General features: G+C 42.7%; 1 protein-coding gene across 1 annotated transcript in view; it reads right to left on the bottom strand.

The window, feature by feature from the left end:
• TAF4B (TATA-box binding protein associated factor 4b) overlaps positions 1–26,523 on the bottom strand; it is a 71,079-nt gene extending 44,556 nt beyond the window's left edge. Inside the window, exons 1-7 of the mRNA XM_050971371.1 lie at positions 26,250–26,523; positions 11,713–11,861; positions 10,861–10,968; positions 6,483–6,650; positions 6,253–6,375; positions 4,086–4,175; positions 359–937 (exon numbers count right to left, since the gene is read on the bottom strand). Of these exons, the coding sequence (XP_050827328.1) occupies positions 359–937; positions 4,086–4,175; positions 6,253–6,375; positions 6,483–6,650; positions 10,861–10,968; positions 11,713–11,861; positions 26,250–26,523 (1,491 nt within the window). The remainder of the gene's footprint in view (positions 1–358; positions 938–4,085; positions 4,176–6,252; positions 6,376–6,482; positions 6,651–10,860; positions 10,969–11,712; positions 11,862–26,249) is intronic.
• Between the last annotated feature and the right edge of the window lie 330 nt (positions 26,524–26,853).

Here is a 26,853-nt window from a genome sequence, read left to right as displayed (position 1 = left end):
ACACTCGCATTTCCTACCTTTTCTTCCAGGTGCCAACCTGGCTATGTGCTTAGTGGGGGCTAGACCTCCTATCCTCCAGCCCCTCAGAATGGGTGTTCAGTCTGGTGAAACGGTGGTCAACATGTGTTACAAGAGACCAAGCTGACAGCTTGGCTTTAGATTCACCTTTCCAGCAAGGGCTCAGCATTTCTAAACTATCACAAACACAACCGATGGACTCAAGACAGACTAGCTTCAAAAATTAAAAGAAAAAACAAAAGAAGAACCAGAGGTCCAAACAGGTATCCCTCTTTATTAAATGGCAAGAATCAAAGCAAAGGAGGCTGGTTATTACAGAGAAGCAGAGAATCCATCTTACCAGCTGCTTCACTTTAACCACCTGCTGAGCACCTGCTGACCGCGCCACGATGGAGCTGGGCTGCGAGATTTTAATACCAATTGGGGTTCCAATGACTGGTTTCAGAGGCTGGAGAGGACTTGTTGCTGAAGATGCCACTGTTGAGACCAGCACTGGCTTTGCAGACTGCAGAGAGGGCGCTGGCACGGCAGAGGTGAGGACCGGCTTGCCTGGCTGGACAGCGCTCAGCCCGGATGACGGCACGGCCGTGGGGAGGACAGAAGCTGTGGGTCCCAGCGCTGCTGTCCTGGCAGCAGGGGAAGGAATGGCCTTCCCAGCCTGCAGAGGAGCTGCTGCCGAAGTGCTGGCAAGGACTGGTGTGATAACTACAGGGGCTGTGACTGCTGCAGAGGCAGGTGAGGGTTTGACAGCTGGAAGAGCAGTTGTTGCTACAGCCGAGGTTGCTGATCCTGTCGAAGGAGCTGCTGCTGCAGAGGGACAAGTGGAAACCTCTTCTTGGGCTGGAGCTGGCTGCTCCATACACTGCTGGATAAAGCTCTGAGGATTAGGCATTAGCTGCCGTAAGGCAAGCACACTTTTCTAAAAGAAAAATGAAAAAACACTGAATGTAGTGGCAGCAGAGTTTTCCATAATAATAATAATACATTTGTAACCGAATCCTCTTCCTAATTTTCCAATTAAATTTTTCATGAGACAATAAATGGCAAACAAGTTTTGCTAAATTTCAGGCATGCTTAGGTTGAGGACAATCCTGTTCAGTGAAGATGACAAGAAACACCAACATCAGCTGAGCAAAGGTCAACCATCACCACAGCTACGCTACACATAGTAATCCCATCGATGGGGAAACTCACATATAACTTTGCTCTTCTGTTTGGATTTTTCAATTTGGAATTTATGTTTCAGAGTAAGATGATTTTAACTGCTTTATTACCTCAAAGAATTTTGTTTTGCCAAAAACCCCTGCTATATTGGAACAGCTGTGTTTATTTCATGGAGCCAGACAGGGAGCTACGAATTATCCAGTGAAGGCAGGAACAAGCTCTGAAGACAAGAACACTTTTATACCAATACAGCTGTATCTACACTAGGGGGGGATACCACTTTAGTAATGTCTGTAGAGCTGCAGCAACACAACTTCAGCCAGCTACTTCTCTGCAATAGGAGAACAAAAGTAAAGGAATCTGGCAACATCTCATTTTTACTACAGCTGTGTTTGAGAAGGTTAATGGACAGAATAATCTTTAAACTCTCTACAGACTTTTATCCTTCACTATTTATAATCTGCTATGGCTCTGAACCAAGGGAAATCAGTTCTGCACCTACCTATATATTCTTGAAAACCCTTGTGTTTTTTTCCTCCTTTCTTAACAGTTGCTAAAGTTTCTAAGAGCTCCTAACACAGTGCTGCCACTTTGGACTTCATGCAAAAGGTGCATGTCTTACATGCTAGCATACCAAGTAATCATATTGTTTGCACAACTGGACCTTTTGCAGCCAATCTGCTTTTTAACATTCACTTCCTTTTATTTTAAAAAGCTGCTTAGCTCCTGATGCAATTTATGTACCAAAAGCATCCAGGATACTTGAAAATCAAGCAGGCTTCACAGCCAAAGCCACTGTACTTTTTCCACCTCTTGGAACAGACAAAACGAAACACATGCACAACTTCACCAAAAACCTGCAGCTCAAAGATAAGAGCTGGCTCCAGAGAGACCTCCCTAAAATTCCACTTCACTAGCTAAAAGTGGATTGGCAAAAAGCCGTATCACATTTCTTTCCAGACTCAAGCTGCAAACATTTCCCCCACAAACAAGGCCAGCACTGATCCTCTTAGCACCTTCCAGAAGTGCTCCTGAAGTCATCCTCCATTTGGCAGTCAGTCCTGTCACAGCTGCTCAGAGTTACAGATCAACCTAATTGTGTGTATCAGCCACACATCCTTACAGCGCTTCAGGAAAAGGCAATCTGGGTGCAAGATGTTTTAAAGGATTGGCAACACTGCAGAGTCAGCTAACTCTGACCATGTCTGAACAACACTTCTGAAGTCACAGTATATCTTTGTTAATGTAGCACGCAACAGGGAGACAGCACCGTGCCAAGGATTATGTGGTATGGATACTGCCCAAATCAGAGAAGCCTAGATGATGCCAGTACCTGGCAGTGCACTGCAGAAGAAACACACAAGGGCTCTGCTGTGACAGGGCAGGGTCTGACCCACGCTGATGAACCCAACTTAACCCCTGCAGAATTGTCTTGAGTTCTCTGTATGAAGTGTAGCAGCTCTTCACATCGCTGGATGGCTTCTTGTAACAGCTGAGCACTTCTGTGAGTGCCAGTCACACTGACCCTGTACTCACAGCCTGGTCCTTCTGCAGCCAGAGCCACACTGGATGCAGAAAACCCATTCTCAGAGCTGTTTATCTGTCTGGCTTTTGCATGGCTATTTAAGAAGCCTCCAGGAAATTAAACAGGTAGTAAATGACCAATGATAAAATTTTATGTATCACAGAATCACCAAGGTTGGAAGAGACCTTATACCTTTAGGATCATCAAGTCCAACCATCAGTCCAGCACTACCACTGTATCCCCATAACCACTAAATCTCATCACCCAGCACCAGATCCAGATCCTATTAAACACCTCCGGGGATGGTGACTGGACCACTCCCCTGGGCAACCCATTCCAACACCTGACCATCCTAACAGTGAATTTTTTTTCTAATATCAAATCTGAGTCTCTCATCTCAGCTTAAGGTCCTGCAGAGATGACTGCACTCTTTCAGACTCATGGCAAACTTGCTAGCAAGGCATTTAAAATCGCCACTGTAAGGAAAATTTTTATCCCAGATTTCAGCAGATGAGCACCAGCCATCTAGAGCAATATCAACATTATCACATGAATTGTTATATGGCCTGTCAAATACCAAGCAAAAGGGCAAACTCCAGAAAAACTCTGTCCTAGCTTTACCACTTAACTATTCTTCCTTTATTCACCATCATGCCTATAATGAATGTACAGGTCTAACAAACCTAAGAGTATGGTCTACCTTGGAATTTAGTAAATTTAACATAGTTTTCCATGTTTTCACTGAGATTTAATGCTTGCTGTATAATTAATTTTTTATTTTGTTAATACCATTCTATAATATGATTAAAAGTCTCAAGGAAGCATTTTTTCCTTTATGTGATTATTAGCTTGAACAGAAGTAGAGTCCCTGGGATTCTTTTCCTAAGCTACAGTAGTCTTGTCAGACCCTTTCTGGAGCAAGGGGCAGAGATTTTTCCTGCCTCCAGCTAAACATAAGCCAGCAGAAGATGAATAGCTTTATGCAGACTCTTTGGTCTTTAACATGGCATAAGCTTGTGCATTGCCATTGCTGTCAGCCTCTGAGTTAGAACTCAGAATTGCTACAGTTTTGAGGAGAAAGTAGAAGGTCATCTTAACACAGTTGCTCTACTGTAGATTAGATGCACAGCTTCCAACACACTAGTCTCCACTAACACCTAGAGGGCAATTACTCTACAACATTAGGAACACAGCATAAATTACTCCTCAAAAACTCCTCTCCCCCTTAAGAACTGCCTTTCCAAGCACAACAGTCACAGAGGTATCCTAAGCACCATTCTCAACTGACCTGAACAAATCTGAATGTCCCAACTCTCTTCTCTTCTGGTCCTTCTCCCTTGCCTCTTTAAATACTACAGATCCATAATCAGACACTTACCTTGAGGAAAGGAACTAAATATGGTTGAGGAGATGACTTAAGCTCTGTGTACAACTTTTTTGTAAATTCTTCTGGTTCAATCTTTGCTTCCTGAGAGGAAAATAAAATTACAATTTTAAGTTATAACTGAATCCACCTCAAGACGTATCAAAAGATCATGGAAACTTATCATGGCACTGTTCAATTTCAGTACTCAGATGCTTTTTTCCTGCTTTATTTAAAAAAGAATAAAAAGGGGAGTTAGGATAGAAGAATGTTGTAATGTTCATATAGTATTACCCAAGTTGTTTATGCTTCCTTCAGCTACAGGCAGTTAACACACTTAGGGATAGGTGTTCACACCCAGTCACTGAAGTGAAGGGATAGAAAATTGTTTATAAGCAACACTGATCCTTTTGAGTATCTCACTGTTATGTAGATGTATTTTAAATCAACTACTAGTACTTTTTTCAGTAAAGTTAGTTTATCTGCATAAAAATAAGCTTAGAGACATTGAAGACTAGTGACAACACAGCAGTTTTTGTAAGACAATTCCAGACTACTGCATACACAGGATAACAGAACATTTAACAGAGTCTTTCCAAAGCAATCAAAACGTTTCTGCATACCCTCATGGTAACAGTCCTCTGAATTGCAGAGTACTGTTTCCTTTCTTAATGCTTTCCAGCCTGTCCCAACACAAACACCTGACTCAAGGGCTTGGGAGGGTTAGGAAGCTGCAGCAAACTTCTGAGACCCCTCACTTGTACAGAGGGCTAAGCCCCAGACTCTGCTGCCCTTCCTCACCCTCCCAGCATCATCAAGAATATTAGCTCCTCCAAAAAGGTATAAACACACAAATAGAACACCAATCTCCATTTCTGCTGAAAAAGTACTTCTCTCACCCATATTCACCTCTGCAGCAACTGTTCCAAGTTGCTACACAACCAGGACAGGGATTTTAGAGACTGTGCTTTTGCAGACAAACAGAGCTTCCAGCAGCTCTCCCATTTAGCCACTTGATTTGTTGCCTGTTAGATCTCACTGAGATGCAGACATGGGTCACTGAGGTCTCCCTGATACAGATGCAAGTGATTTGGTACACTAAGGCTCAGTGCATACAGCGTGCTTGACACCCACTTCATGAAACACTGCCTTAAGGATCATTTTGCTGCCCAGATCCTATTTACTCATTTCTCTCATAACACAAATGCATTTAAATCATACACATACCGAATAGCAGATTTTTAAACTATTACAAAAAGCAAATAAATGTGCAGTTAATAATGTATTAATGTCTCTTAATAACTGCTCTTTAAAAAGAAAAAAAAAAAAAAAACAAAAAAACCAAGTACTGTAAGCACAAGAAAGAACAACTCAATTTCTCCCACAGAAGGAAAGTGTACAGTCCAGCAGGGACAGAGGCTAAGAAATCAAATTTTTGCAAGGCTGCATTCTTCAAACAATCTGCTCTCTGAAATTACACCTATCTACATCACACCTTCCCAGACTGAAAAGCCCTTTGGTACCACTGGCAAAGCCACCCCCCTCCACCAGCACACAGCCTTCTGCTACAGTGGAACAACAACACAGCAGCAGCGGTCAAATGCCATGACAAGAAGTGGCAGGAGAAATCGTTACCAGGAAAACCCAGCTGTGCTGGGATACAGCACGAAGCACCATACGGAAGCCACCTGCAAAGAGAGAGGGGTTGGCAGCCACCACATTGTTTGCTCCATCCTACTGTTTTAAGCTATTGATAATGTCATTCCTGTGCCACTGCTCAGTTCTGTCTTGGAGTAAAGCAGTAGTATGGACTTAGTGCTGCACTGCAACCTCCACGTCAGATTCTTGCTACTGATGACTCAAACCTACACTAATATGAAAAAAAGATACTCAGAAGCTGTGTTAACATTACCAGCTCCTCCTGCTATTAGTTACCTGTGTGCATAAAGTGAAACAGAAATGTGAGGGGGGGAAATAACACAGCACGGGATCCAGTTAAAAAAAGTAAGATTTATAACGTAAGACTTAACAAGGGTCAGATGCACCCAGCCACAAATCCAACTCCTGAGCTGTTAAAAAAAAAAAAAAAAAGCTACACAATAACAGGAACAAAACTATGATAAAGTAAATGTCAAAAATCTATACACAAATGATGCAGACTTTGTTTTGAAAAAAGTCTCACCAGTAGGTTTTGCACGAGATTCTTCACATTCTGCCCCATCTCGGGGGCTTGAGGTCCGCTAGACGCCAATTTTACCAGCGTAGCAAGAAAATTCTTGCATTTCTTCACATTCTCTAGCATCTCCTAGTGTGGAAATAAAGAGAAGACTGTTAGATGTTGCACTGTCTCTTCAACCTCTGATGAACATACAGAATGTTAATTTTTAATTAAAAACTTTTTTTTTTCCTTACTGTAGAAGCGCTGGTCTGTGCTACTGTTGTGCCCTCTGCTTTCACAGAGACTGCCTTTTGGGAGATAGCTTGTGCAGGTGGTCCTGTAACTGGAAGTTTTACAGGTGTTCCAGTACTCAAAGGCTTTACAGCAGTAACTGTAGTAACACTAGCTGTTGCAGCTGCTGGCTGAAGAGAAAAATTAACACTTTTTAACCAAGGAGCAACGTGACAAACATACTGGATTCTGCTAGCATATAAGGCAGCAACTTCCCTGGATTCTGCAAGCATACCAGGTAGCAGCTTCCCTCCACACTGTTATGTGAAGCACAAAGAAACAATTCTTCTCCTTGTTTTTAGAGTTTAGATTAATTTGTTTTGGGAGGCTCTATTTAATATAGTAAGTGACAGCCACAGCCATAATTCTATTTATAAATCAAGGATGGGGGGAAGACATTACAGAGACACATCCAGACCAAAGCACTGCCTGTAACTTTGAAGGAAGAGAGGAAGATAAAATTGTCTTGAAGAAACCAATACATTAACTTTGCCAGGCTCCTACAGTGTAAGACTAATGGATTTTGGACAATACTAAGCCAGGTGATACTATTCTGAAGACAAACAGAACCATAAGTCATTATTTATCTTCCAGTCTTGCCCTGAAGCTCCTCTCCCCATTGCAACACCCCTTGCTTTTCCTATCACACACAGAGTAGGCAAAAGACATCATGTCAACTTTGGAAGGATGTAAGTGCCAGCAGAAGCAGCCAGCTCAGCAAATGGACCTACCAAGTTCTTCCTGCTTTTTCCTCGTGGGCAGCAATTTGGATCTGCTTCTCCTCTGCCCTGACAGAAATTCTTACAAAATCCAGTTATTTTGAGACCTCTTTTTAAAAGCTCATTATAATTTACCAACAGATTCAGAAGCTCCAGCAACAGGAGAGTAATTAAGGTTTAGGAAAAAAATACCTCCCTTCTTTGCAAACTAGGCCAAATCTAAAACCCACTAAACTGAAGTATTTCTACTTCAGGTTTTAAAGAGAACAAACAAACCATACCCAAAACACCAACACAGCTCACACAACAGAATACAATTAAAGCAATCTGCCCATACAAAAAACCACAACTTTTGATTTCTCAACTTAAAAACTGAAAAGCCAGAGGGAACCCACAGGCAGAGTTCCAGGTTAACATTTGAAACCTAAAGTTGGCTGTCATGTTTCCTCCAAGCCTGCGAAGAGGAAGTGAAAGTCTGGTTCTGTAGTTCAAATTTTAGGTTCAGATCTGCACAATGTAATGGCTTTCACTGACTCTTAATACATTTAAGCACCCCAGCTTAGTCAAACAGGCACAACTAATAGTGGCTAATTGCATCAATCAGAAGAGAGTCAGACAGGAGTCTAACTTACCCTGCCATGGGTAAAACAAAAACTTATCAAAAGTGGGACAGACGTCACACAGAACAGCAGTCTTTCGGGATAGGGAAAATTAATGAACAAACATTTAAAGCTAAAGCAAACCCATAACACTTTTGTCACACATTTACAATTTTTTCTCTTCTGGGTGGGTGTCCTCTCCTCCCCAAGCTGCTGCCAGCTTGACATGAAAGCAGCAGGCAGCTAGCAGAAAGCTTTCTAGCTTAGGCTCCCACTGTTGGTTACACTTTAATAGCTCTCTGCAGGATCTTTGCCACCACCACTGCCTCTTCCAAGGATGAGGCTCAACAGCTCTGAGACCACAGGGAGGCAAACTGGGCACAAGAATCCCACAAACAGATGGGCAGGAGGAAGACGGAAGGGGACACAGTGCAGATCTGCCAAGCTGCAATGCCCTGGGCTTTTAAAAGTCGAAAACAGGAGCTGATCTCTTGCAAATTCCAGCATGCTTACACATCAAGACTAGAACAGCATTTTATCAGCTGAGGGAGGAAACAACAGGAAGTCTGCTGGACCCTTTTCCCAGGAAAATGAATATATGGGAATTAATTTCTGTCATCTGCTGTCAACCTTTTTTGCTACCGACAATTCTCATTCTCACTTTGAGCAACAGAGAAACGGTCACCACAAAAAAAAATGGCATTAATCCTGCATATTTTGAAGTCATTTCAGGAGAAGAAGTGCTCTGCATCTAAATGAAAGTGCCCCAGCATGATGCTAATTAGACACTTTGCAGCTTTGTTACGCCATCTGGGAAACAGGTAAAATAATAAGAATGTGCAGGTAATTTTGTCTGACCTCACAGCTTAAACATTCAGGAATGTCAGAAAAGCAAAATATTTTCGTTGATGAGGAGAATAATCCTGCAGTCAGTACCTACAGAGTTTTGCAGGGAGTGTTCCAAGTTGTATTTCACACAAGACTGAAGATGCAGAACGAAGCCAAGTATTATTTCCTCTCCACTCTCTACCACCTTCAGTGGTGACATCATACTCCCAGACCAACACTCCTGTGATCTCAAAAAATTATCAAGACTAAGATCAGGAAGTTACTTTAAGACTGATGAATGAATTGCTGCCAAGGAAATCAGACTCAAGGGCTCTGCCATTCTTTCCCCAGATGGTTCCATCAACTTTTTGCACTGGCTCCCTTTTCAGCACTCTTCCCTTGTCCACCCCAGGGTGAGGAGCAACATGACCACATGATGGCAAGATGTATCCACATTGCATCTCTTTACTCTTCATTTACAAGGAGCTCGTACAGAGGGCTTTGCAATCCTCTGTAAAACAGAGGGGCTTCAAGGAAGCCACTCCAAACAAAACAGCTCTGTCAATTTTTCCTAGAGACATCATTCCTGCTGTCTAAATCTAGCCCTACAGCTCATTCCAAGTGTTCCAGTTTCTACAGTGGGGAAAAAAAAAAAGCTTACAAAAAATACTCCAAGTCTATGTCTTTAAATATCTCAGAAGAACACAAGCTCAATAGACTACATCAAAACTGAATTAAAGTATAGAAAAACCAAGCCACAGGCAGATAAAAGTTTTAAAAAGAGAAGTTAATAGCATGATGAATCTCAGTGTTTACCCACATGAGAGTGTGAAGGATGCATGCGACTTCATCCATCAGATGATGGATGACCTTCATCTCTTTTCCCCAGTGCAAGGGTAGTATAGTAGATGACTACTGTTTTTATATCCTAAAACCTCTATGCAGAGATCACAAACACAGGGTTTGCAAGCTACTGTTCCAAAACCAAAGGAAGGAACATCCATTACTGTATTTAGACACAAAGCATACACTGTTTCCATTCTGAGCAAAATAGGGACTGTATTAAGAGAGGCCTCTGGGTTTTCCACTTTAGCCCCAACATTATCCATCTGTAGTGAGAAGGAACTGAAAAAAGAGCACAGAGTGTGAGCAGCGTTCAGCTGCTGGTACAGAAGAACAGCAGAAGGATGAACTTGTTAGTCAGACTGTTACACTGTCAGCACACACATCCCCCAACCCTTCAAACACCCTCAGGGTCAAGAACATACATCCAGCATGTTTTTTGAATGACTGATCTTGCTCATTTACTGAGTCTTTTGTCAACTGCTACAGCTCAGTCTCCTTCGAAGTCTTGTCACAAAATACAAGTAGAAGCCAGACTTCTTCATGATTTCTCCTACAGATTATGAACAGAACATACTATCTGTAGAAAAATGTAGGTTTCTTTTCATTCCACATGCTCATCCAGAAGCCTGGTCCCCAAAAACAGAGGATGAACCATACATAGGAAAATTCTCATACTCTGCAGGTGATAAAACTCTCTTCAGAAGGGGTCTACAACATTTTTTCTCTAGAAAAAGCAAAATAAGACCTAGGAAATAAGACAAAAATACTACTTGAAAATAATGAGGCATTTTCAACCACTGCCTATTTACAGCTGTACCTGTGGAACCCATCTGCCACACTCAATTAGAGAACAGGTCTTCAGCTATGACCTTCCTTCAGTTTATAATGAGGGGGAAAAACATCATATACATGAAAAACAGCTTGATTGGTGCAGACAGCTCATTTTCACCTCAACATCATCTCAGGTATACCTTTTTCTGCACTAAGGAGTCAGGGAACCCCAACAGGAGCACATCTCCCAGAAAAGATTTAGCAAGAGATTGAAGGAGCTCTATCACAGCCTACAAAGGCATTGGAAATGGCTCTCTGGCTCTCTGAACTATTTATTTTATTCATTGTTCATGTGCTTTCTACTGTAGTGAGGTAAGATTATCAGACACACACTGACAGAAGCCTAATTAAATTATGTATTTAAAAAAAACAGATTTGGGAAATAATTTGTTATGAGGACAAAGGTTACTCAGCTTACTGAAAACCAGATTACTGTTAGAAATAACAAGAGCACATATCCATATTTTCTCTAGCTCTTTCTGTCACTTATTCCACCTACTATAAATCTTGCAAAGTACCTGTATTACAGCAGGTGTCTGAACAGTAGAAACCACAGCATTTGTTGTTTGAGATAACGTTTTCACAGGAGCAGCTGCTATTTTCTTTACTAACTGTGTGCCAGAATTCTTTGGAAAAATAAAAATGAAAAATAATTACACATGGGCAGAGAACAGTTGTCAGACAAGTCAATGACAAAACAGACATTGAAGCTGGGATCAGATACAAACTGAGACACACCCTCTTAATAGTAATAATACAGGCATCATTCACACAGTCCATATCATTTAAACACTGCTCAGCAAAGCTCTTTGTCTACCAGTTTAATATTCAATAACAGATTCAGAGATATTTAGAGATAATGCACAATCAGGATAAAATGGTTAAAGAAAAACATAAATTGTTACTTTTATGTAGCTCCTTACTCTTGTGTGCTGACTACACAAGAGATGGAAGCAAAAAGCCAGCAGAGTTCAGGGAAAGAGGAACATCCTGGGAACATGGGAAAGGTCCTCAGCTTTGGAGAAATATCCCAACAGAGGATCCCAAGGTTTTAGATACTAGCAGTAACCATTTAGGCAATTTTGGCTGGCATTTTTTTTTCTTAAAATGGTTTACATCACCATCATCATCATCATCATCATCAGAGAGGAGTTCACTAATTTGATCGTTACCATATGTAACAGATCTCAAATTTTCTTCCAAGCAAGAAAGCAAAGCACATAGTGATGTTTATTGGTGCAAAACCAAACATCATCACCCCACTCAGAAAGGGCTCAAACACTTATTTAACCCTCCACAACTTATTTGCTAAGTCTGTTCTAACTACACAACATACAGCTATGCCAAACTAAAGTTATGAGAGAAGTTACCTGCACAGCACATATTCTGATTGCAGGTGTGCTGGTTGGCACAGATGGTCTCACACTTGTGTTGTTTTGTGTCTGGTTCTGGGCTCGTCCTATTGACTGCTGAGATACCAGCATTAGGTGGCCATCACTGCTTCTGATAAGAACAGTTCCTGTTGAAAAAAACCACATTCAGACTGTGAAATTAAGTTATATTATGGCTTTCCTATATTTCTGTGGAAGAAATAACTAGACCACACTAGATAATGTAATATTTACTTTATTACTCCAAGGAACAGCTGCCAAGAAATACAAGAATAAAGTGCACATCAGCTTTACTATGCATCTCACAACAGAAAATAATTCCTAAATTCAAGAGCAAAACTTAACTACTGGCCAAACTGAAACACAGTGCGCATACAAGATGCAAATTGCAAAGCAGCTCACCATTTGAGTCAAAAATATATTTTGAACATTAAAAAGACAGACACACAAAATATACACATGCTCTGGGATTACTTTAGCACTAATTTTAAGCAGTTCTTCATCTGCAAAATTCATCACCACTATCACACTTGGCTGCCTCTTCAGTTTCTGAACACTTAGGCACATACTTGGAAAATACAGCTTAGAGAAAACTGTAGTGAGCACTGAAGCCTGATTAGCATCAGCTCACCTACCTGAATCAAGATCATCCCCCCCAGTTAAGAGGGCAGTGGTCTCCAGGAAAATTAAGGTAACTGAGATATTTGAAGCTTTCCCTCTGCCAAGGGTGTTTCCAAAAGCATTAAAACCTAGAGTTTTATTGGAGGAGTTTGAAACCAAATAGGGAGATTTCAGTGGGAAAGAATAAAAAAAGGACCATTCAGCTACTAAAGCCTCCTCCCCCAAGGGCTCATCTCTGAAAAATTCAGAGGATTCAAAACAATGAAAAATACAAAATGCCAGCTGGATACTTGGTCTGTACCATGTCAGATCCTTCAAGGGAGCTACAGAGGACCCTACCTTTGTGGTGCCTCACCTCCTTTGCCTTCAGCAGCAGCTTCTGCAAAGTCCACCACTGAAAACACCATCCTCAAACACCCTCACTTAACACTGATCTTTCAAATAAAAAGAAGGAGGAGGTACAGGAGAATCCAGACACGTAAATAAGACTACCTCAATGTTTCTGGAGGACTGCATTAAACTTTCTTGCAAATTATCCAATATCTGAAACCCAGATCTTCTATGCACACTTACAATATTTCCTAGAGTAAAACAAGATTGTAATGAAAGTCTTTTTACTACTTGGTTAGTCTGAAAGCTGACAAAATATGACCACACAATACAGTCTAAAACACTGCTTCTGTCTGAGTTTAAATGCATACAACAGAAAAAGCCACAAGCTCCACGCGTTGGGTTTTGTTGAGTGTGTTTTGGATTTAAAAAAAAAAAAAACAATCAAGCCATAACATGCTTAGAAACAGCTTTTCATCCTCCACATCTAAAAGCATAAGAGGATATTGCAAGACAACACAAAACCTGGTATAAAATTCTGTAACATCAACATATTGCCATTTACATAGCAGACACAAGCTGAGAACTGCAAGAGCAGCATCTACATGATCCCCTCTTTTCTCAAGCAGCTTTTACTACACAGGCCAGATGCAAAAGCCAAGTTGCATATTCTGAAAAACACTGTTAACTCCATCTGACAACTCAGCTTTCTCCTCCTCCACTGATGACTTGACTATAATTATATTTAGGTACAGATGGATCATTTAATTTAATCAATGAATAACCGGAATTATAGAAAACATATTAGATTTCTCATTTTCTTTTCACGCCATCTCATTTAGACAGTGATTCATGGCAAACAATTTATCATCAGCCAGGAAAAGGGTATTGTTTCCCTTGTTCAGACCACGTGCTTATGCAGATTTCACTGAAAGAAAGTTGACCACATTTTGCTAGCAATAGCATTTCTCTCTGCTCTCAGTCTACATTCAGAATGGCAGAAGTGCTGCTACTGGAGATTTTAGGCTTTTCTTTTATAAGCCTGGTTTAAAACATCACTGACTGCTCTACTACTTTGAGAAGGCACATATAAACTTCTAATTTCATACCTTTAGAGGTCTGGAATGCATTAAGAGTTAGTTTTCATGTACTTGGATATTTTGTCGCTACTCATAACATTTGTCTGTTAAGTCAAATTATCAGAAGTGCATTTTCTACTTCTGCATTTGAGAAACCATATTGATACCAGTCAACTTGATTACAGGGCAGGGACTGGTTTTGCACTACTGTTCTGCATTTTCAGTTGGCATTCAAGAGAGATGGAGACCCTGTTGGAAAAGTAGCCCATCCTCCAGTCACCTGAATGGGGTGAGTTTCCATCTGCTTGCTTGACAGGAAATTACCTCAAGAGCCAGAGCTAGAAAGTTTATACAAATACAATACAGTTCATATGTAAATTCATTAACAGCTCCAAAAAAGAAAAGGTAAACAAGTAAGCCCTTTACATTTGAGCAGGATAGCAGTTATCCCAAAAAGGATGTAACCCAAAACATAAAGCAGCTTTCCAGCCCTAGCAACAGGATTAGGCAACACAAGGACATCCATACTGAATTAAAATAACTTGGTGAAAGCATCCACAGCAGAAGTTACCTAAGGCCAGTCCAGTGGTCATAGCCTTGATTGGAACATTCAACTATGATAATGCCTGTTACTTGAATATAAGTTAGAGTAACAATCATGTCCCTATCTTTGTTCCATTTGGCAGAATTTTTTATAAAGCATGGTAACCTTTTCATGGCAGCAGCTCTTTGTGACACTGGCAAAATGATAATACTATGGTAATCTAGTAACTACTGCTTCTGCAGGCTTAATGCTATTGATGCCTGACGCACAGATAAAGCTGAAGGCAAATGTGAAACAGCTGTTAGAGCTACAGCTCCAGACACTGAAGAACCACATCTTGTCCAAGCACGAGAGACAGTTCTGGGCAGTTACAACCTAATGTCACAAAGGGACAGTAAACTGACACATGAACTGCCTGAAACTCTTTGAAAGCTGTTGAGAACAGCACTTATTTTTTACCTCTCATTGCCACAATTTAATTACAGTTTTTCACAACTTTGGTACTCCCCTTCTGCCTGGAAACAAAAGCAATAACCCCATACTACAGCCAATGGCACAGACTCCAAGAGGCGGCACAGGAGGTCTCTTATGCCAGAAGAAGAGGTTCCATGGCTCTTAAAACCAATGCCTGAAGTCTCACACACTTTATACAGCTGCACAAGTGTGAAATGAGGGAACAGCAGGTGATGGTAACCTTGAAGCTCTCAATAGAAAGGTCATGTAAACAGACTGGTGCAGCTACCAGGACGCTACTATCAGAAAGGAAGGTAAGTGCAGGAATCCACATTCTTCACTTGGCAGGGGGGGAAAGATAGTACTTCTTATCAAGAGCTGTTTTTACATCCAGTAGAAAGCAAATAGTAACAAAATAAATGTGAAAACACATCATATCTTGCAGTCACTGCAACTCCACAAGAAAATGGGGGGAAGAAAGAGAGAACAAACGAAACAACACAGGATCTCTGAACAGCTGAAGCACGAAGTTTCATCTAACATCTCTCAGCACTGCATTTAAGAACAGAAAAGGTATTGGCAAATGGAGCAAATTTTTAGCATCAATGGTAGTAAATAAAGAGTGATGAAGCATCCTCACAACATTAGAGAAGCCCTCTTTTGGGCTGTACTTCCAAGAACATTATTTGATAGTTTTACTGAAATTGTTTCAGAGAATGGGAATGACTTCCTCACTATACACACACTTTGATAGGACGAGCAAGGCACAATCCCTTTGGGGCTACAAAACTGTTCCTATTTTCAAACCAAAGTGACCAGTTACAATCATAGATTATTTCTTACATTCTTCACTGGAGGACTCAAGTGTCTCCTACAGATTAAAAAAAAACCCAAAAAACAAAACCCTTTTTGCAATGAATTGAGACTTCCATCCTTAGATATTCTGCCTGTCCTGCCAAAAAAATACTTTGGAAAGTGATTTGGTTTTCCTACACTGGCTGAAAAGGCAGTTAAAACACAACTAGCTGTTTCAGCCATTCGTTCTCTGCACACCTTTCTTCAGCTGTAACCCTGTGAAGGGAGCTGGAAGGGAAGTATCTGACAACCAAAACCCACCCCAGTTTCCCCCAAAGCTACACAGAAGGAGCCACGCTACACCTTCTTACCTTGAAGAGGTCTCATTGAGATCTACACCCTGCCTTCTCCTGGAACCAGGGCTGCAGGTACCCTGCTTTGAGGAGGGGAGCCTGGCAACAGTCCTGCAAAGCTCTGGCAGCCACCACCCAGATCAGCCTCTACTGAGACTGTGAGCAATGGAAGATCAGAGGCCTTCTAATGAAAATTCACTTAATTTCCTTTCACAAACTTGAGATCCCTCTGCTACAAATTTTTCCTGCCCCAAAACCATTGGTGAAGGAAACCCACCTTATTCTGAACTTGGTTCAGCACCCAACCCAGGAACCACAAAACACAGGCTAGCTGCTTCCAGATACCTCTGCATTTTAACTGAAAGCACCAAAACCTCACTGGAGACATGAGCAAGAAGCTGTGGGATAACAGCAGAGATCTGTTTATGCCACTGTATGTAATGCCACCTGCATGGGCTTCACTGTATTTCAGGGAATAGTGTTAAGGAAGCCACAATGCTGTTAACACAAACCTGTGCTGCCAGCTGAAGCTCTGGGCTTCATCCAGCAGCACTGAGCACCAGTGCATGCTGAAAGCGTCCCACCATAAGGGCAACTTCCACCATGTAAGACAAGCCTGAGACATTTCTGATGGGGAACTTCCCCCAGGAATTTCCTGAGATGAACCAGCTGGCATTTGTGCTCCAAGGTGGAGATACACCTTATGCTGTTACTACAGGTGAAGCTGCAGCTGTCACATTAAGCCACCACTTTGATTACAAGGTTTCCAACCCAACTCCTCAAGCAAACAGCTCTTGGGAACTGCTGCTTAGGGAATAACGTGAGGAAATGAAGCAAAGTCTTTTGCTCCTAAAATAAAATACAAGCAAGAACCAACCGCAGTGAGACCAAGCTCATTTAAGAGAACAAAAGTCACAAAAGCTGCATTCAAAGAAGGGTAAATTTAACTTATTCCAAAACAAGGAGTGCCTCCATCAGGTATCCTGCCAATCTTAGTAAAGTACACTTAAACCCAGTTATAAAAACAAGGCTAAATGGGGACTTCCAGGTCTCAAATCAGCAATGAAACAGCAAAAATGTTTTAAAACAACAGTAATGTGTCAGAGCTCTCTGTTCCTAAACAAATCCCATTCTTTCACTGAGCACTCAAAACAAAGCAATAACTTTTAAGGAAGTTATTTGAAGCTAAAACCAAGCTTGAAAGGGGATGTTTTAATAGAAAACTAAGTGGCAATTAGAAAGGAATATTGCTTTTAAGTTTCTTTGACTATTTAGGATCATTGAAAATTTGGAAAATAACTTATCAAACACTACTAATCCATGCAACAGGTTTGCATACAGTTTTTCTCCCTAAAGACATCCCTTAGGAAATAAAAGCCTGTTTTTTCCTTTTCAATTCCATTGATCAAGCTCCACAGACTAGGTCACCAAAAAGTATTAAAAGATAGATTACAGGAGTGAATAAGACAGACCAAAAAAGGGCATTATTAGAGATGTAGACTGTTCTAGCAGTGATTGTACCAAGGTGCATTTTGTCAGTGTGTTAGCTAAAAAAGAGTGCTAAAGAGGCACAAAGTGTTAATGAAATACTGGGAAAGACAGTAACCTAACTTCTACATGACTGACATAATCCTTCTAATATGAAGGGGCTGTAATGTTTTCAGATGAAGTATGGTCTGTAGTGCATGCAGGAGGACTACTTACTCCCTATGAGTAAGTACTCACTCAGTACTTGAGTTTTCCTAGATATCTACTGCAAATTTCTGTAGTGGAGATGACAAGACAAGGACAACAGCCCAATTTGGAGGCAACATCTAGTTGTGATTATCACTGTTTTACGAACAAAGCTACAATAATGATCTACATGCTTTACCAGGTTACTTCATCACAGTCTCTTAATAATGATCTCTAACTTGTATTTTTAAATGCAGCTGACTTCAGACAACCGCAGACTTCAGATCTTTTGTGAAGTCAAAGATTGCCTGTTTTAGGCTTTTCTTGGGAAAAGCACCTGCGATTGTTCTCGTATTTCCTAGATTAGCAGGGTAGAGGGCTCATCTACCCTATGTGGGGTCAAGATAAATTGTTCAGCATCTACACTACAGCCACAGAACATTTTACTCCATACAGCAATTCCTCCCAAACTTTGGAAGTCGATTCTAGCTGATATAAGAATTCAGCAATGTTCAATCCACAATCAAACACTGCTATTACAGCAACCAGAATCACTCACCACACATCCAGGCCCTCAACCAATAATTCCATTCACATTTTGTTACACAAACTAAACAATTACATATCTCAGAAATAACCCTCTGTGCTCTTTCCCTTTGTTCCAGGGAAGCTTCTAAACTAATGGGTCTTCATAGCAATGGCTCAGGACAAGTGACTAGCATGTAGATATTGCAGAGTCACAATGAAATGTCAGATTTTGAATTCCAATGAAAGACACCTTGTTTTACCCATGGATATGGAAATAATTTATTTCCATGTCAGGAGAAAAATTCAAGGGGCATAATCCCCATATTCTTTCATGCTACAACAGAACACAGTCTATATACAATGTTATACCTGTAAGTTCTTTAAAGATGTTGGTGGCATCTTTACCAACTGCACAAATGGCACAGCAGTTTCATGTAGAATTTGGAATACAACTTTCAAGGCTGATATAGAAAACCAGGAAAGGGATGATGCTATCTCTTCTAGGCAGGATGGAGCAGACTCTGGTATCCTATTGTTTAAAACAGTCAGGAATAATGGACACCACACATCTTACTCAAGAGTGCAAACTAAGTCCGCTTTCCCTCCCTTTCTCCAGGAACTAGACACAAAATGCTAAAACTGCAAAAATCTGAAGCCAAGTTTCACACACTGCTCAACCAGCAAGTCTTATCCAAGCTGTTGAGGACTAGCTGCTCATCAATGTATTTTGGTGCCCAGATGGGTATCTGTTTAACAGTCTAGCAACTGGGCCCCCTTAGTTTTCACATTTTCTGATGCCTTTTCACAGAATACAGGCCCACATTTCAGCGTTAAAAGAGTTCTCCTCGACAGCACATATGGCTGAATTTCTTTCCTTGAGAACACATTTATATCTACATAATTTTACAGTTATAGTAAAACTCTTAAGCAAAAGTACAACTGTACAACCAACAACAAACAACCAACAGGTTTTCTGAGCATAGTAACAAGATGGCAGTACCATTTCTATTTGGATTCAGAGTGCATTTATTACACTTGAATCCCAAGAGGTGCTGTCTTTATTGTGTGTAGGCATTAGGGATTCCCAGCCAACACTGTGCGCCACAAGGCAGAGCTTTATTGGATATTGTGGTAGCATCTAGCTCTTGTCCTTGGGCCACGCCTTTCAGCAACTGGGATCATTTCCCATTAGCATTTCCCCATCGCATCTTTGTGGTATGCAACTTTGCACCTCGAGGCTTGGTTCCTTCCTATCTGAGTAATCAGACAGTTCTAGGACTGTCTACAGCTAAGATGATCTGACTTGAGCATTCTCTGGGACCCAAATTACCTCATACAGGATCTTCAAATATTTGCTGGGGACCCAGCTGATGGCAGTGAAATAGTACCTTAAAGGAGCAAAGTGACACTTCCTTGCTCTCAAGACAATTCCTACTGCACTGTAAGAAGCATTGAGTTTCTACACCACATTCTCTTGTGTACTCCTAGTACTCACTGTAGTGACATTCTTCAAATAGTAAGTTATATGCTTGGCACACTGCAGCCATATACATACAGCAGACAGCTTTCTAAGGACCAGAAGGTATGCCAACACCCTGCACTTACCATTTCTGGAACAGCCATTTGGCTGTTACAGAGAAATCTGAAGCTGAAATGTTGAACCACAAATCTTAACTTTAAACCAAGAGTTGCTGAAAACATCATTGGTGTTTTGGTAGTGCTTTAACAAAGGACAAGATCAGTCCTCTTTAAATCTCTGTCTCCTTTAAGTAAGAAGAGAATCAAGTCAGTTAATTCATATTAATTTTACAATGTGACATTTGTTTCCTCATTGCTCACTTGGGGACCAGAAGAAAGTTGAATTCCACTTCTGAAAGTGCAAATTTACTCCTCGTCTGGATGTTTTTTCACTTGCAAACAACAGATCAACACTGAATTTTAGCAATGATCACCACCTTGCTCTAAGTGTGATAGAGCAAACAAAAACTATTGCAGAAGACAGCAAAACCTTCATGGGAAGCATTAACTTCTGTCTACACAGATATTGTGGAAACTGTCACCAGAACTGTGTGATTTTTGTCAAGAACCTAGTATGGCACCTATCTGTAAAGGTGTTCTGAGTGCACTAACCCCCTTCAACAGAGAACACTGGCTGCCCCACTGAGACTGCCTGGTAATGCACCACCCACCAGTCAGCTGGACCTGGCTTCCAGGGCTCCGCTGGGAAGAGGTGGAACTGCCACTGGGCAAGCTGCCAGGGAAAGGCTTCAGGTGCACTGCCAACCAGGGCATGCTGTTTCACCCAGTTGTTGTTCTAGCCTGGACATCCACCTAAGGAACTCTGATTTCCCAGGCGACTCCTAGGAGCAGCCAGTACTAATGAAAGCATCTCCTCTGCTTCTACCAAACTGGAAGTGTGCTCTGGAAAAAGTCTGCAAACATGAGCTGTGAAAATTAAGTGTTACCATATCATCAGACTGTTCTTACAGCACAGTAAGATCACTGAGCTTCACCAGTTCTCCAGCATTAACAGATCCTAGATTTCCTCACTAGCAACAAGGATCTTCCATCTATTGCCATTTTTACCCCACTTCAGCTGCAATCAGAGCTTATTTCCTCAAGACACTGGTGGAAAAGATCTGTTAGTGGACTTTGTTCTAAAGGTGATCCAGATGGCAGAGCAGACCTTAATCTCAACAATCTGAATAGTAAAACGCTTAACAACATTTATGGTGATTTTTTCCATTTTGCAAATTACACCTGGTTTTCTTCTGACATCATAAATTTTCAGAAAATGCCAAGAAAATTCTCAAAAAAGTATTTGCATTTTGCTTTTGTCTAAATGGTTAAGGCAGTACTAATTATTCATCTTTGATAGTTAACAAAAGTGTTGCAATTCACATCAAAACATGCACACATATATCTGTAAATACAATCCTCCCCACTAGGCACAGCCCAGACTCCAGTCAAGTGGCATAACAAATACCTGGTTCTCTAAAATGACTTAAAAAAACTGGTATGGTTGCTACTCAAAATAACAGCACCTGAGCTTACCTAGATTTTATCAGCATATTTGGGAAAAAGAATATTGAAACATAATTAGTATTTCCTCCAGCTGTCACCTGTGTGAATGATGCTATTTTTACTGCTATAAGCTGAAAGGTCCTTTAAATTCTGCAGAAGCAACATAAGTCATGCTCACGTTCTCTCTCTTCTAAGGATTAAAAAAAGTTTACTGCTCACCAAACTGTAGCTGTAATTCTTTGCAATACACTCCAATTGATGGTAAAATCTGAACAGCATTTAACATTAATTTTACTGAGCACCATATTTCCATGTTTCAGTATTCAAGATGCATCTATTTTTTTCTCCTGTGTTTTGGAAAACCATAAATCTAGACATTAACTTTGCATCTTCTGCCAAGATTTAAATCTTAATTCCCACATGGCTGTGTGTTTAATCATATGAAGGCATAATTTTCTAGACATACTCAGTCCTGAAAGAAAAATCAAGTCCTGGAGTACAGTTGAAATTTCAACTAGTTACAGCACAACGCAGTTCCTCACCATTATCTAAGTTTGACTTAGTTCTTCAAGCCCACCAAAGCTTTGTTCACCCTTCCTCAGGAAAAAAAAAGTTGATCAGCGTCACCTAATGTGAAGAGAAGTTTGCAGAGAATCCATCCCCAGAAGCCTGCTAAACAGAGGATGTTATTGGGAAACAAAAAGTTACAAGCACTGATTATTTAGCCCCTACTGGTCTAAGCACAAGTACTATGCTCAGACTTCATGGGACTACCAACAACCAGACACTGCATACTTTAAAGGAATTTTGACAGTTTTCTGCCTGTTGAAACAAGAAATCTTTAGATAGCCTACTCCTACTCAAACATAATATAAATTAAGAAGTATTTTAAAATCAGCATTTCCTCCTATTCTAAAGCAATGGACCAGATACAAATATCACCAAATATTCATATTATCGAACTCCTCATGGTTTTACCACTGAAAAACAACAACTAGAACATGAAAAGGGAGAAAGCAGAGGCCAGCAGCATCCTGATGTTCACCAGCCCTTAGCTCTTCAGGTTACCTGCCTTATATTCTACAGACAACTAAGAAAAACTCAACAAGACCAGGCTCCACACCACCCCAATCCAGTTTTGGAATACCCACGCCAGGTCTCTCCCTCCCACCCACAGGAGTCCAGATGCTGCCTGCCTGCCCCCACGCCACACAGCCCAGCCACCTGACACAACAGTGGCTGTGCTTTCTGAAGTTACCCACTATCAGCCTAGATAAGCTGCAGGCAGTGGAAAACCTGCCACAGACAGGGCAAAACATCCAAGCAGAGACAACTGAGCTGCAAACAGAAACCAAGAAGCTGAACTTGCTGCTGTTCCTCTCTCTAAGTCAGGAAACCTTACACGGAGACCATGCCTTGCACCAGACTGCTAGTGAAATTACAGCACACTCAGGACACCTTTTCTTTGCTGACACCATGCTTGCTCAGCCCCACTGGTGTTAGCAGTAATGGAAAGCATAAAACAGAAATACACACACCAGAGGCAGCCAATGCTACAGTGGAGAGTGATGGCAGCTGCTGCCACAGCCCTGTGTGGCATGAGGTGAGGTTTTCAAAGAATTTTCCTGCTCTAAGCAAACTGAAGGTAACAATGGAGGATACTGGCATCTGTTTCAGTTCTGTCCTTTTTCACCCCATCAGCAGAGAAGCAGATTTATCTACTAATTGTCCTTTCAACACCTGCCTGTAATGAGCATTCCAGGGCCAGAAATAGACCGAAAGTACAGACACAGAAGGGACAAAAACCTAAGTTCAAAAAAAGTAAACCAAACCAAGAAACATTCTTCTTGCTGTTTTTATGCTCTTTTTCTACCCTCCACTTCTCCAAAGCAGTGTGGGGCCCAAAAGACACTAAGGTGAACTACAGACATTTGTCCCAGCCATTGTCTCTCCTTCCCCTTCCCAATTATTTCCTCCTGTCTAATAGCACAGCCCAGCCATTTCTCCCCCCCATTAAGCTCAGGTTAACCAAGGACACGATTTCTTGTTAAGCAGATGGTCCATGACATGAGACTTTTGCAGGTTTGTAGGCATCAGCACAGGCCACATGGAGCTCAGGACAGAGGCAGCACAGCGCTCACCATGCTGCTCTGCTCTCTGCAGACCCAGACTGCTACGTGCAAAGCCTTCTGAAATGCTGCTAGCCTTGTTGCTCTCATCAGCAAAGAGGGCAGCTGAGGAAAGGTCCCTCTGGCAGATCAAATTCCCTTCATTTGGGAGGACATGGCCCAACCACTGAGTCTAAGAGCTGACGGTATGCAGGATAAGAAGACCAAAGCCACCCCTGATGTCAGAGTAGCTGGAGTCCTACTGCTTGCTAAAGCCGGCAGTGGTGGTCAGCCAGGGATGGACTGGAACAGGAGGATGGCCCTGGGTATCTGCAGCACTGCTCTGCAGCTGGCTGCTCTGCTGAAAACCAGCACTTTGTAGAGGAAATCGCAGGAAGGTGATGAAAAACCCTTGTTACTCATGAGAAAGCCTGAGTCCTTCAAGACCAAGAGAACTTGTAAAGCACAGTGGTCTTTCCTGGGCAATCAGACAAAAAGAGGCACTTAGCAGATGGGCAATCTGTGCTCAGGGACATAAGGGGTCAGTCATTAGCTAGTGATCTGCTTTCTCCAACTCCTGGCTTTATTCTGTGCAAAAGAAAGAGCAGTGTAAATCCCAGATTTCCATGAACCTCCACTGCCCTGCAGGTCACAGAGGCAAACACAGCTCCACTGGTGCCCTTCCTTCCCCAAACTGCAGTGCTGTGGAAGCAATGCCCACTCTGAGCCACAAGTAGTTCATCAGAAACTCAGCATGACCAGTAAGGGCAGTGCTGTCCAACCTTCCTCAGAACAAGCCACCCCAAAAACTTCCCTTTGAAACTCCAGGGAAGGATGTTTTCTGTACGCATTTTTCTTAACAGGTGCCACAAAAGATGAATGCCATGATTTTAAACCTAAGTGCATCCTCCCTTCTGTATATTATCCTGTATGGCTGGATTTGACAGTTTATTTGAAATAAAAACCTTTTCAAGCCTTGGAATTTGGTGGTTTATTCCACTTCTTTTTCTTAATGCTGCTAACACTTGTAGCTTTAATGCTATCCATCTTGCATTTTTTATTATTAATTAAAAATTGAATCCACCTAGAATACAGAGGTAAAATACTAACACTTTTTCAAGACAGAATGCATTTTTTATATAACCTTGCAACAATTACATAGACAAGTTCCCCCGAAACATTGATCTATTTGAAATCTGACAACGTCTAGTTTTTTCTGAAGCACTCAAGTCCATACAGTTATTTTTTATTTACAATGCTGCAGAGTACCAGCACCTCTGAACTTCTGACACAAAGACTGCATCGTCCCAGGAGCAAGGAAAACAAGCTGATGCAAGTGAAGGGTAATGCTACTTTTGTGACATCTGCTTCCTACTACAATTCGAGTCAGATGACATTCAACAGTATACCTGGATGCAATCAAACCTAAGTTACTACAAAAAACCTGTAAGTTTTGCTAACTTGTAGTTCCCAAACCACAGGAAACTCACAAGATCATTCACCTTCACAGAAAGGTGTTTAACTGAATGTCAATACATTCCAGAAAGCAAAAGTATTCAATAGAAAACCTGAATACCTGGGAAGCCCTGCTACAAGTTAATATATTTTCATTATGGTTCATTTCAGAGGAAAGTTGGCAAGGATTTGAACTCATCCTTGACTGCTGACTACCCAGACATTACAGCATCATGAGTGCTGGGAAATCTACAGTGAAACTGACTGACTAAAGACTTTTTTTTTTTTAACTAGCATTATATATCTCCTTGGGAGGAGGTGCATGTCTTTGATAAAGACATTAGGATTAAAAAAAAAAAGAGAAAAGAAAAAAAAGCAAATATGCACTACCATCACAGGAATTACTGTAAAGCCAGTCATCCTTTTCAGCAATATCCAACCTGAAAGTAATTGCAACAGATGCTCCAACAACAGAACTGTCCTGGCAGGAAATAATTATAGCATCAAATAGCAATGAAGTCATTACATATCTTGGGGTCTCAACAGAGCGAGACCAAAACCAGTGGAAGCAAAGCAACTTCTTTTTTTTTTTTTTTTAAAGGTACTCAAATACAGCCCAACAGGGAGAAATGAGAAGATCAGAACCAACAGCACCTTCTCCCTCTTACGAGAAAGTGCAGGTGGAAGCCCTGGCAATCCTTGTTGCTATCCAAAGTATTAAGATGTCTGTATCAGCACTGTGCAACTCCTACGTTAATATTCTCACTGCTGCTATAGGAAGCACATCTGCTAGGGCAGCATCTCTCCAAACCCTTACGTTTCCCACAGAGGGTTTATAGAAAAAATGGTTTCAAGGAGCAACACGTAATGAACTTTCAACTCTGTCCTCCTTAGGCATGGCAGTATCTTGTTCCATGAACAGTCGCATCGGCCTGGTCGTGCCGGTGACAAGAATTCCCGCGGGACCGCCCGGTCGGAGGCGAGTGCGGGCAGCCGGACCCGATCGGTAAGTTACGGGGACCCGATCGGTAAGTTACGGAGTCGCTTTGCAGCGTCCAGCCCACGCTCACACCACCTCCCCGAGATACTCCTGCATCCAAGTTCCACTAAAGCCTCGAGTAGTCTTTTCCAAGTCACGCATAAGGCTAACTTAGCCGCTGAGTTTTTGGTTACTTCTCCTGCTCTTCGTGCTATCCAGCGAAGTACGAAGTTGCCTCTATCCAGAGACTTCCAGATCCATCCTGCAGACAGGCTGTAAGCATCCCCAGCGCTGCCCGACGGAGCCCAGTCACACTGCCCATGCCCCGCAAGGCAGACGCACACGCCGGTTCCCAGAAGTTTGGGGCAGACAAGCAGCCCGAAACACACAGCGCCACTACATCACCCCCGCGGCCCTGCCCGTCCTTCGCCACGGCTCGTCTCCAGCAGCAAGGGCAGCGCGCCGGACTCCGTCCTGCCCACCGGCCCCCCGGCAGCGACGACCGCGGCACGCCGGGTAAGTCGCGACACGGGACGTGTCCGCAGCCGGGGCAGCCCGGGAGGGATCACTCACCTGGGGGCAGCTGCAAGTTGGCCGGCAACTGGAGGGTGGCCGCGGGCGGCACCTTGGGCGCCACCGGCCGCGGGACGCCGGGAGCGGCCCCCCGCACCACCGGGGTGCCCGCGGGGGCGGCCGCGGGACGCGGCGGGGCGGCAGCGGGGCCGGCGGGCACAGCGGCGGCGGGGCTGCCCCGGTCGGGCGCCGAGCCCGCGGCGGGGGCGCAGGCGGCCGCCTGCTCCGGGTGCCCGCCGGGCATGAGCCTGATGGGGGCCGCCGAGGTGCTCATGGAGGAGGAGGCGGCGAGGGGACGGGGGGCGGCCGCGTCGCGCAGAGCCCCGCGGCGCCCCGCAGCATCGCGGGCGGGGGGCGCTCAGGCGGTGCCCCGGCCGGCGGCTCGCCCGCGGAAACACATGGCAGCGCCGCTCCTCCGGCTCCCGGGCGCCGCGCACGTGGGCCCCGCCGGCCCGGCCTCCCCTGCCAGCGGCGGGAGGGAGGGAGGGAGGGGAGGAGGAGGGAAGAAGGGCGGTCCAATGCCGCCAGCGCGTCCTACTGCGGCGGCGCCCGGCCCGGCCCCGCCGCCCCTTTGAGCACGCCCGTGTTTATGGAGCCATGCGGA

This window comes from Serinus canaria, chromosome 2, assembly GCF_022539315.1.
Source record: "Serinus canaria isolate serCan28SL12 chromosome 2, serCan2020, whole genome shotgun sequence".
Lineage (NCBI taxonomy): Eukaryota > Metazoa > Chordata > Aves > Passeriformes > Fringillidae > Serinus > Serinus canaria.
Note: the sequence above shows the minus strand (reverse complement) of the source record. Positions and strands in the feature narration are given on the sequence as shown.